At 40.4% G+C, this 13,116-nt stretch overlaps 1 protein-coding gene across 1 annotated transcript in view; it reads right to left on the bottom strand.

The window, feature by feature from the left end:
* LOC122550210 (repressor of RNA polymerase III transcription MAF1 homolog) overlaps positions 1-13,116 on the bottom strand; it is a 57,832-nt gene that overhangs the window by 40,207 nt on the left and 4,509 nt on the right. The window contains exon 2 of the mRNA XM_043690971.2: positions 6,609-6,749. Coding sequence (XP_043546906.1) covers positions 6,609-6,691 — 83 coding nt within the window. The 5' untranslated portion in view covers positions 6,692-6,749. The remainder of the gene's footprint in view (positions 1-6,608; positions 6,750-13,116) is intronic.

The following is a 13,116-nucleotide window of genomic DNA, read 5'->3' as shown; positions in this document are numbered from 1 at the left end:
TTTGTCACTCGGTCTCTAGCTATTGGTAGATTTCAGGGCAATGCTCTGACAGTCACCTTGTGATTTTGTATAAAAGCAAGCTTGCTAGTTACTTATCAAGTCAACAGTTATATGCTTTGACCATAGCAACATCTTAGTTCACTTGCCAAGCAGCATTGTCTTATATTGGTTTTCCCCACAAATTTATATTCTTAGTGCAAGATTTGAAATTTGATAAAGTATACCTGTTTTAAGTATTTGTCTGGTAGTACCAAACCAAAAAGTTACATGGTACTTGCTTTTATCTTTAGCTATGATCTAGAAAGGGGATTTTGGCCAGACACTGACTGGACGACACTGGACTACATGACTTAGTTCATAGTGGTTGACAAAACACATCTCTGGGAGGATTCCAGTTCAGGGTATCAGTGAAGTTAATAAATAAAAAAGAAACTAGTTCAGGCTAGTGAAAATTTCCTACCTGAAGTACTAAAGAAATCAAAACTAACACTGGAGATCAATTGATTTTCACTGAGTAAAGACAAGTGTTAACAACATGGTTGAAGTTGGATCTGATCTGACTATTAGAGTGGAGTTGGAAAAAAGACCAATATACTGCAGATGTTGGGCGTTAGAAACAAAACCAGAAAACATTGCCAGACCAACATTTGCCAGCATCGGAGGAGAGAGAAATGAAGTTAACAGAAAAATTCTGAAGTGCTAAATTGCCAGATACTCATCTGAAATAACTGGAGCTGTTCAAAATCTACCACATTCTCCTAGCTGAAGTGAGAATGTGCAAAGATAAACAGGAAGGCAGACTAGTTACAGAACTGAGCAACATATATAGGCAAGCCTCAGGTGACTAACCCGAACTATTTAAAGGAAACTGCAATTTCCCTTCTAAGTGGAGGAGGAGTGTAAAGGTCTAACATAGGAGCAAAGTAGGTCAAACACTAACATTTTACAAAAATACAAGTGACAATAAATGATTATTCTACTATAGAGTTTGAAGGAAACTTTGTGCATCTGTTTTACAGAAAGTCAACTTGGGACAACAGTTCAGACACTTGGAAGCAAGAACTACTGTTGTGGGGAAAACTGGCCAGTACTATCCAGGAGCTCAAACTTTCAAAGAATGGGAAGGTGCCCAAATCATGATGCACCTTAAAGGTAACAAGGTATGACTTATCAGCTGCTCTTTAGCAAGGCATGGGTTGGAAGTTGCTGCACTGCACTTTCAAAATGCAATCACTACAAAAATGGAGGAAAGATCTTTTGAGTTGTCAGTTGTGTCTTTAATGATCATTTATTGTGCATTGTCACCCATTGTCAAACAGCTCAACTGCACTGTCCATTACATTCCAATATTGCAAGGTATTAAGCATTGACTGCAGTGTGACCAGTTTTATGATAGCAATGTATGGTTCATTTAATGATCAATAATCAGAGTCATTAACAAATGAAAGTCTCAAATGTGGACCTATCCTTTATGCTGTCAGATACTAACTGGCCACTATCAAGAGCTCAGTGTTCAAAATTCCAATTCACTTTGATAGGTGGCAGTTCTGAAGATCTGATCAGCTTAAGGTTAGCAAATTTTGAATAGATGCATGGTTTAAATGGTTCTTTTAACAAGAGAACATAAATGGTTTTTAAAAGGTACACCTCCAGTGATTGACCTCAGGCAAACATGAGAAAAACAACTTTATCAAGTCAGGTCTTACTTATCCAGTCTTGCCATTAGCTGGCAATACAAGTGATGTGTTCTTTCCTTCAGATGCCTTTGCAGCATAACTCAAGGAACTGTAGTTTCAGACACAATAGGGATGTTTATTCACCTTGCAGATTTCAGTGTAAACTAGGGGAATTCACAAGTTTGGCCTTGGGATTAAATGGAAGATACGATTTCACACATTTATTCTTAAGAACAGAACATTACAGCACAGGAACAGGCCCTTCAGCCCTCCAAACTTGCAGAGATCCAGATCCTCTATCTAAACTCCCACCAATTTTCTAATATTGTATCGCTCTGCTTCCTGCCCTACCCATCTCTAGATGGGTTTTAAATGACCCATTCCTATACCTCCACCAGCAATACATTCCAGGCATCCATCATGCCCTGCATGAAGAACTTTCCATGCATATCTCCACTAAGTTTACCCTCACTTGAACTTGTGACCCTGGTAATTGAGTCCTTCACTCTGGGAAACAGCTTCTTGCTATCCACCCTGACTACATGATTTTGTAGACCAGTCAGGATACCCCCGGCCCCAAAACTGAACTCCACCTGCTATTTCCCTGCCCAACTCTCCCCATCTATATTCTGCTGTATTCTGACAGTCCCCTTCATCTTTGTCATCTGCAAAACTTGACACCTACGCCTTCCTCCAAATCATATACATAACAGGGGTATAGCACAAATCCCTGTGGAACAGAGGGGAAGGGTGACGACTGCAGATCAGAGTTAGGAGTGGTGCTGGAAAAGCGGTAGGTCAGACAGCATCATGAAGGGCTTATGCCTGACCTGTGCTTTTAGCACCACACTTGTGACCAGTGGTGGTCCACAGGGACAAGTCTCCATTTGAGAAGCTCCCTTCCACTACTGTCTCCTGTTGCTCAACCAGTTCTCCATCTAGCTAGAACACTCTGGATCCAATGCAACTTCACTTTCTCCATCAGCCTACCATAGGGAACCTGATCAAATGCCTTACTGAAGTCCATTTATTACATCTACATCTTTCCTCAATCAACTTTGTTACCTCTTCAAAAGAATTCTATTACAGTTGTAAGACATTACCTTCCCAGCACAAAACACTTGCCTATCACTGATGAGCCATTTTCTTCCAAATGGGTATATCCTAACCTCAATCTTCAAGATCTTTCCTACCACTGTCAAGTTCAGAGGTCTGAAGTTAGATTATCCCCACTATCAAGGGGACAAGCTTTGTAGTTCTCTAGCCCTCTGGGACCACTGGGGTTCAAAGACACTAAAGATATGTTAAGGCCCCAGCTATTTCTGGTCACTTCCCTCAGAACCAGAGATAGATCCCATCTGGACCCAAAGACTTTTCCACCCGGATGCTTTTTAGAATACTTAAAAAGCATCCTTATGCTGACTTGACCTAGAGTAAAAAGATCTATCCCTAACCCCAATTTCCACCATGTCCCTCTCCTCAGTGAATACTGATGCAAAGTACTCTAGAATCTCATCCACTGACTCCACACATCTTTCCTTTGTCCTTGAATGGGCCAATCTTTATTCCTTTACAGGCTTGGTTTTCCTTAACCTTGCTCACCAAAAGGATCTCATGTCCCTTTTTACCTCAATTCCTCATTTCAGACTAGTCCTACATTCAAGATTCAAAGCTTCATCTGCCTTCAGTCACTTCAGCCTTATGTATACATCTTTTTCATTAGCTAGTCTAAATTTCACCTGTTTGTGGTTCCTAATCTTTCCATCTCTATACCTCAATTTCACAGGAAAATATGGTGAATGCTAATGAGCCTCCAAAAAGACTCAAATTTGGGTTTCCCTTCTATAGCTGCTCCCAGCCTACATTCACTAGCTCTTGCTGAATTTTGCAATAGTTAGCCTTCCAATTTAGTACTCTTCCTTTTGGACCACTTTATCTGAGAGTATCCTAAATGTTATGGAATGCAATCACTCTTCCAAGTCCCTAGAACCTCAGCCACCTGGCCAGGCTCATTTCCCAACACAGGTCTAATGTGGCCCCTTTGAGTTGGGTACTCAAACTGCTAGAAAACTCCTGGATGCTCCTACAAATTTGTTCTATCCATACCCCAACAGTATGTGAACCCAGTCAGTCAATGTTACAAAAATTAAAATTTCCTATAGTGACCCTATTGCTCCTACATCTAGGATCTCTATATTTGTACCTCTCCGTTTGGAGGTCTGGAGTACAGCCCCCAACAGTTACTGCACCCTTCCTATTTGAGCTCTGCCCATATTGCCTCACTGCTAGAATCTCCATGCCCTCCTCCAGCACATGTGACATCCTCTGACCAGTAATTTAACTCCATCCCTTTTACCTCCCTCTATCCTGCCTGAAGCATCCATATCCTGGAATATTTAGTTGATCATTCCCTTCCCTCAACCAAGTCTCTAATAGCAATATCACCCAGTTATGAAACCAAGCCCTAAGTTGATATGCCTTACCTACTAGACTTGCGTTAAAAACAAGTGCACCTCTGACCACCAGTCCCTCTGCATTCATCTTCTGCTCCCTGCCTACTCTTCCCCTTAACACTGACTTATCTAGTTCCTTAGAGGCTTTAGTTACCAACTCTTTACTGTCTATTCACCACCTCATTTGGTTCCATCCCTCACCACATTAGTTTAAATGTTCCCAACAGTTAATAAGCTGTAGTGACTATTGTAACGAGTTGCAGTGCAAGCAATGACCAAAGTACAAACAAACCAGAGGCCATCATGCAGGCCATGAAGTAGTTATACACATCTTTAATTGATAAGCAAAAATTCAGGTTTATTGAATGTCTTCCAGGAGGATGTTTTTATCTGCCTGGTTTGTTTAGCTGGAGCAGTGAACATAAATATGGAAAGCAAATGCTTTTAGATTTAGTCCTCAGTGGCTCACTTTGTTATGAATAACTTAAGCAAAATGCAAATGAGACATGATCATGCTCAGTGATAACATACAAACTAAATAGCTGAATTTGGACAGCAGTTTACGTTTTAGAATCAGCAACTTCACATAAAACACTTTATTTAGTATTCTGTAAAGGGTTTAGAGATTGGCGATCATTGTAATGTTTATTCAATCTCATTAATAGTATAATTAGAAACAATTTAAATTACAGCAGTATAAATAATTTCTGCAGTTACTTAAATACAGCACCAGGGTTTAGTCCAACAGGTCTACTTGAATAGACCTTTTAGGACACTGCTCCTTTGTCAGGTCCCGAGCTGACATGATCAGCACTCAAACCTTGTACTTTCAAGTAAAGTTGAACTAAAACCCTGGTGTTATTGTTAAACTTTGGCTACTGTAGTCCAACACTGGCATCTCCACATCATTGCAGTTACTGTTTTCCTAAAGGTACGACATTAAATCACATCAATGCAGTTACACTGCAAAATGCAGACTGGTAATGGCAAAGAACAATTCCTCACTAACTTAAACATTTGTTATTACACTTAATAGCAGACAAGCAATGTGGATTTGTAAAGGACATGTCACATCTGAAATTTGACTAAATTCTGATTGGCAATGGATGAAGCTAGTGCTGTGAATGTTGTAGGTTGGGATTTTCAGAAGTCCTCAGGAGGTGGTGAGGACTGCAGATGCTGGAGAAGCACAGCCAGTCTGGCAACAGGAGAGTTGATGTTTAGAGCATAATCTCATCAGGAAAGCATTTGAACATCACATGCCAGGTTGATGAGTAATTTAAATTTGCAATCAATTGGCCCTTGGCAATGTGGATTAGAGGTTGGGTGAAAGATAAACAATGAAACCATTGGTGGTAAAACCCATTTTGTTAATTAGTCTATAGGAAAGAAAATCTCTTCTACATCTGACTCCACACCATAGGTAATTAGTGACTTAACTGCCCTCTGGATAACTGGACAGGAAATAAATGCTAAATGCTGGCCTAGCGTGAGTTGTTTACTTTATGACCAAAAAGGGATAGATACAGAAGGGAATATCAGATCCCAAGGATCTGTTTTTTTCTGAGTTGCATCAAGATTGATGCTATGGAGGGAAATGTAAATTCACACAAGTTACTGAGTTAGAAGTGAAGGGTGATGCTGAGCAATCTCAATGTGACACTAAAAAGTAGGCCAAATGGACAGAAACCTGGTAGATGTTGAACACCAAGGAGAGAGGTAATTAATCTTGAGAGAAGCAGCAAAGAGGAGACAATAGGATTCAGTAGTGTGACCTATGGTGTTGAAAGAGCACAAAGACCCCAGGGTTGGTGTGCAATTCTTTGTGAAAACTGGCAACATGAAATAGTTATTGACTTACAGGATTCTTTGATCTATAAATAGGGGCATAGTGTTATAAAAGCAAAAAAGTGCAAGTGATGCTACACCTTTACAAATCATTGGTCAGACTGCATTTGGAGCATTATGTTCAGTTCTGCACACCTTAAAGATTGATGTTAAAGCCCTGGAGAGTGCTTAAAGCAGATTTACAGACACCAAGAATGAAAGATTGTAGACAAAGATTAGATAAAATTGGGCTTAATTCTCCTTGGAACAAGGATTAAGAGGGACCTTTGAAAAATTGACATTTTGCTGTACAGAGAGATTGTGTTTCCACTAGCTCATCAACAAGAGGTCACAACATAGTTGGTGTGATAGGAGAAACTTAATTAGGATTTGGAATACACTTCAGTGGTGGAAGAGGATTTCCCTGGTTGTTGCAAGAGACCTGGATACATTTGAAAGTGATGAATTTATAGGACTAGAGATAGGCTTTCAGAACAGGACTAGCTGGACAGCTCTTTTGGAAGCTAGCACAGACATTGGTTGAATGGCCTCCAGTATTGTAAAATTTTATGTTCCTTTAAGTAGACAGCAAGTGCAAAGCAGTTTTAATTTGTTCTTGCCCTCAACTGGGATTAAAAAAGTCATAACTTACCGCCCTATAATTTGAGAGTCACCAGTTTCAATGGTAAGCTGAGAGTTAATCGCCTCAAAGCTGGTATTTTCTAACAGCTTCATCTTGGTAAAGTTGACTTACTCCACTTGTGGGTCTGAGGAACGAGTGCAACACTTGACACTGTATCCAAAAGGGAGTGGGAAGAGACAAGATTGTCAAAATTAGCAAATTAAATTCACCAAGATGTGCAGATGAGCATGCAGATTATTGCAGACAGTTCATAGGCAAAGCCAGAGTCTGATGCTGCTGTAAAAAATAATAGCAGCTTGTCCAGTTTTTCCCTCATCTTAGATCTGCAGCCCAGGCAGTGTGTTGACTAAACTGCACACCATCCTCTTGGGGCTTACTTTCTCTTCATAAAGTTCCAACATAACATTGTTATTCAATGGCTGAATATTCCATATGCCTTTGAAATCAAGTACTGCCATACAAGTTTCAGCTGGCATGGTCACAAGATCCATAACTGTCCAGGTCCTCTCATTGAACACCTTTACTTGTTAGCCCTCCAAGTACATTACTCCCTTTTACAGGTTGAATTCCATTTGACTAGTCCATTGGTGTCCTTCTACAGAGTTTTTGGCTCTCAATTTCATGTCACCCATTGATGACTTGATCATTCATGCCCCAAGTCCTGCAGAACCCACTGAGAGATGGTCATTGAAACATGGCTCTACCATCCAGCTTTTCATCTCATTCAACTTTAAAATCTAAATACCATTCTTCCAAATACCACTTACCCGGTTTGGAGACCAATTTAAAACCACAAGGGTCAAGTGCTGGTTACCAGATGAGTTAGCTGGTCTTAGATTTCAGCTTATTTTACTGAAAAGTCTGTGCAGACCACAAATGCATTACTTGCTAGCAACACCCAGTTACCTCAATTCAATAAAGTCTGCCAAAATATTAATTCCCTTTAAATTCAAGGGAATTATTCCTGATCAAGCTGTCTACAAATGCAGGTGCATTGCCATTCAGAACAGATGGACCATGAGTCATCCCTGCAGAGGCCCAAAGTGGACATGGGACAATCTCCCTTCAGCATTCTAATCAGTCTATCCTGACACCTATACTAGAACAAAGTGTTGCAACATGGCAATAAAGTTTAAATTGACCCTCAACAGGCTCAAGGCTGATTTACACTAGTGCTTATTTGTTTAGATTCTGAACAAAAAATCTAATCTCTGCAACAAAATCCCAAATCTGGAGCCAAGGTACAGAGCTGAATACACAGTGTTGGAGATCGTGGTCTTTGAATCCAAACAGAAATGAACAGTTCTAGCCAGTGCACAGCTGATTGTTCCATTGCACTAGCACTTTGAGTGAATCCCATCATTATCAGCTGAGAGATGTCATCAATCCTCAAAACTAAATATTTTAAGTAAAATTTCAAGATGGACTTGTACAAGCTCTTCCCAAATACAACCTACCCAGTTTGAAGAGACAAATTTAAAATGTACAAAACCACAAGGGCCAAGTGTCGGTTACCAGATGAGTTAGTTGAACCAAGTACTTGTTTTCTAGGCATATCCATTTGTTTTCATTTGCATGGAGCCAGTCTTGTTCTCAAGAGCCACACAACTTAACACTTGGGGGCAACTGAGGACAGACACAGTAGTGCATTCCTTGTATAAGAGTGGTGTTCTTCTACAACCTCCCTTAGAAAACTGCAGTTCAGAGACAAAATCACCACTTGTTCAATAGAAACTAAATTTAAAAAGTACCCACAATCTATAACCAATTCATGTTGACAAAACATCAAAATGCACTGCAACATTGTCAGTAAAGAAGAAACACCCTATACAACCCATGATTTGGAGATGCTGGTGTACAAAGTTAAAAATCACACCACCAGGTTATAGTCCAACAGGTTTAACTGGAAGCACACTAGCTTTTGGAGCGACGCTCCTTTATCACCTGATGGAGCGTTGCTCTGAAAGCTGGTATGCTTCCAATTAAGCCTGTGACTATAACCTGGTGTTGTGTGATTTTTAACTTTATACCTACCCAGTTAAGCAGGAGGTAGGAATGTGCCTGTCCTCAAAACTAAAGTAAATGGTTGATGGAATTTGAAGAAAAATGGCTACAAGCTGAAATGTTAACAGTCTCCTCTTGTAAAGTGGCTCAAAGCAAAGCATTGCCAACAGTGAAAATATTTCAATGTTGTTTTGTAGTTGAGAGCTAAGATGGATTCACATTTAGTAGTTTAAGTGTGAATCAAATCCAGACAACACTGCAGTTCACAGAACACTACATCTTTATGGCAAATAGGCCATTTTACACAGAGCTCAAGAGCAAGCCAGTGAGGCATAAATCTAGTTGAAAGTCAGTATGGCAGCTCATGGGTATTTACAAATTCTGCCTTGGTGGTTTTGGCTCAAACACTTGCATGAGCGCAAAAATCAGTTTTATCCAAGAGACCTTCAGATGGAGCTTGTAAACAGTGTAAGGACAGACATTTGGTCCCAACTACTTTCTCAAGTGATTTTTCACAGCAAAGTAATTGAAATTTCCATTCAGGATTATGAATTAAAAAGGTGTCCCATCAGAACCAATTGGAATGGCTTTAAACATGCCAATTGCAAGGATTAGAAATGCATTTCTACAGTAGAACAAAATGCTATAAACAACAAAAGGTCAGTCAGTCAATTTCAGAATATGGAACACATTGCTTAGTAATCAATTCCCAGATTTCCTATTCAACTAAGTGTTCTGATGCTTTCAGCCAGTGCAGCTGCTTGAAAATTTAATTCTTTGACAGCTTGTGACTTAATGAAAATCAAAACAAGACTTTCAGATTTAAGTTTCAGGAATGAACAGCCTTCACTTAGTGATCTGCCCTTCCAGACAACTACTCATGAATTTGGATCTCAACTTTTGGAAATCTACCAGAGTTAATTCTCAGTTGCCCTGCTGCCAGCTGAGACTTAGCATCTCCAGTGACAAGTACACAAGCCACACTGATAGTAACATTTAGAAATACAAAGATTGAGCCTATAGATAAACCCCAGTGATCTGATTTTGACAAAATCCTTAAATGACCAGTCAGAACAATACCAGAACCCACAAGGGTAGGATCACAAGAAATTCAGAAATTTTGATAGAAGTCACAAATTTGAGAGTTTGTGGGATGTGGTGTTACTGCCTGGACCAGCATTTGCTTGTTACTAGTTGGCCCTGAAGGTGGCAGTGAACTGTCTTGAACTGCCACAGTCCACACTGTAGGTTGGCCTAAAATGTCCTTAGGAGGACATGCCAGGATTTTGACAGACAAAAGAACGGTTTATAATTCCAAGTCAGGATACTGAGCAGCTCGGAAAACTCCCTGCTGCTCTTACCTTTTTAAGGGTTGGAAGAGTTTGCAATGTGCTGTTGAAAAAATCTTGTGAATTATTGCAGTTTACCTTGAAGGTAGTTAGTAGCAGTGTGTAGACATGGATGTGGTACTAGTCAAACAGGCTGTATCTCCCCAAATGGTGTCAAGCTGTACCATTCAGCTAAGTGGGGAGCATTGCCTCATTCCTGACTTGTAGATTGTGGACAGGCTTTAGAAGTAGTGCCTTAACAGTATTCCTAGCCTCTGACTTACTTTGTAGAGACTGTTTGTGAAGCCCAATTGAGTTTCTATTCAATGATAACTAAGGATCTTGATAGTGGGGTTTCCAGTAATTTGATAAAAAATTAAATGGGAATATCTCTGGACATGGATGCAATAGTCCAGTTTAACCCTTTAATGTCTTTGGGTAGAGACAAAGATGAATGTCAATGACCATCCACTGTAATTCACACTTCATTTTGACAGCCATTTGCCATCACTTCCCTGTTAAATCATCATTCTATCTTTTTCAAAAATGCTTTCTGGTCAGGTATGTCACACCTGCACTGTCTTTGGGAATCACAGTCAGGAAATGGTCTGCATTATGATGCCTCAGGAATATGGCATTCTCAAAGGATGATCTCATCCTGCTATTGTACCTGGGGTAGCATGTGACTGAGTAATGGGAGTGGCCGGAGCATCTGCAAGCATGGCCAACCTACCTGCATAAAAAAGATGTTCTTTGTTCAGGGACTCACTTTGACCCAACTTTACATGTCTCCTAACTAGTACAAGTTTCAATTAGCTTTTAACTGTTTGCACAAGTTGGTGTGTGAATTGTATCACGTGTAAAACCTTGTGAAAAGGGATGGTTGTTTGATTGTCTTTCAGAGCATAATGAATAAGAGCAGAAGTTAGGCTATTCATCTCTTTGAATGGTGGAGGTGACTCAATCATGGCTGATGAGCCCTGATCCTCAAGAACCTACTGGCGAATGGGGTTAAGAAACCAGTCTTAATATACTTAAGACCTGTCCTTCAGTCTTGAGAGAATGAATTCCACAGATCCACTATTCTGGTTGAAGTTTCTCCTTATTGCCATTTTTAATGGGTCTCCTCCTTACTGAGTAAATCCTCAGGTCCTAATCTCTAGGAATGGAAGCATCTTCCCAACATCCACTGCAGGCTAATCAGTATAATGCTTTAATTAGATAGCCATCACCTCAATTCCAAGCTTAGTCCCAGAGTCCTCAAACATTCTTCACTGGTCGAATGAGAAACCTAACATTTCATGAGTCTCCTCTGAACCCACTCCAGGGCCAGTATGTGCTGCCTTAGCTTATAAGAAACCAAACTGCAAAATGTTTCAAGTGTTAAGGCTCTAAGGCTTTGAACAGACTACAAATACATCCCTGCTTTCATATTCAAGCCCTCATTGCATTTGTTATTTTAAATATTGACAACCTGTACATTTAGGTCATGAATCCTGGATTAGAGCTCCCAAATCTCTTGGCACTTCAGACTTTTCAATCTTCTCCCTATTTAGGGAGAGTCCAGATTTAATCTTCCTACCAAGGTGCATGACACCACACTTCCTCAAACTGTACTCCATCTGCTACTTTTTGCCCACTACCAACTGTTCAAATCCTTCTGCATCCTCCCAAATGCTATCTGCCCTCCATCTCTAAATGGAGATGAGATTGCCTGGAATTTGAAAATGTAACTTGCCACTGTCAGCCCAAGCCTTAATGTTGTCCAGATCTTTTATTTAGATATGGACTGCTGGAGTATGAGAATGCAGTGCTCAGAACATGTGAACATCCACACTTCTGACCTGATGGAAGGTCCTTGAAGCTGAAAACATTTGGGCCCAGGACAGCTGAGAAACTCAGAACTGAGATGACAGATCTTTACTGATCTCCACGTGAGAAGTTTGCCTCCAACTAGAGTTTACCCCCAATAACCATTTAGGGCTGTGATGCCCTACTTGGCCAGCATTGATGTGACATGCTCAGTCTGAGGATGTTGGGAGCATAGTTGATAAGCACTGCAATTTGCATGTTTCAACTTTTGGAAAGCTTGACAAAATGCTATGCAGTGGTTAGCAAAATTAGTACTCAGGATTTTTCCATTTACTCATTCATGGGATATACATGTCACTAGCTAGGCAAGTACTTGTTGCCCATCCAAAATTGTTTGGGGGCTGTTAAGAAGCATTCACATTGCTGTTGGTCTGGAGTTGGGCAAGCTAGATAAACTGAGGACAGAATACTTACTTCCCTATATCACATGACCAGTTTTATTCCAATCAAGTAATGATAACTTAATGTAGTTAACTACCTGCCAAAGTCAGATTTAAACTCAATTAGAACATAGCCTCCAGGAAGTGTTTTAACATGTAGATTTGCTTGCTGATCTAGGTTAATTTTCAGACATTGTAACTGTACTGGGTAACCTCTTCAGTGATCCTCCGGATCAAGCACTGAAGATTCCTGCTTTCTATTTATGTTACTTTGGGTTGGTGAGGTAGTTTCCTGGGGTGGAAAATGGGATCAAGTCATTCATCAATCTGTATGGAGTTTGCACATTCTCCCTGTGTCTGCATGAGTTTCCTCTGGGTGCTCCAATTTCCTCCTACACAGTCCTAAAATGTGCAGGTTAAGTGGATTGGCCTTGCTAAATTGCCAGTAGTGTCAGGTGAAGGGGTAAATGTAGGGGAATGGGTCTGGGTAGGTTGTTCTTTGGAGGGGTCAGTGTGGACTTATTGGGCTGAAGGGCCTGTTTCCACAATCTAATCTAAACACTGACTTGGACACCATTTGCCACCCCTGAGAAACAGGAAATTACATTACTACAGGAAATGACAACCCAAAGCAGCCCAAACAAATAGAAAGCAGGAATCAGCAGTTTTTCATCCAGAGGATCACTGACATTTTTTACATGTATAGTGACAAAACATCTGAAAATGATCCTTCCAGCTCAGTGATCAAACCTATATCCAGAACCTCTTAAAGAGAGGAGGAAGAGCCAGGAGACATGACATGTTGACAGATAGGATCAGGGTAAACCCCAAGGCTTTCTTTAGGTATTTGAGTAAAAAGAATGACAAAAGATAGATTAGGGCCAATCAAGGATAGTAGTGGGGAGTTGTGGAGTCAGATAGGGGAAGCACTAA

Source organism: Chiloscyllium plagiosum, unplaced genomic scaffold (assembly GCF_037043375.1).
Source record: "Chiloscyllium plagiosum isolate Xiang-an unplaced genomic scaffold, Cpla_swu_hap1 HiC_scaffold_5, whole genome shotgun sequence".
NCBI lineage: Eukaryota > Metazoa > Chordata > Chondrichthyes > Orectolobiformes > Hemiscylliidae > Chiloscyllium > Chiloscyllium plagiosum.
Note: the sequence above shows the minus strand (reverse complement) of the source record. Positions and strands in the feature narration are given on the sequence as shown.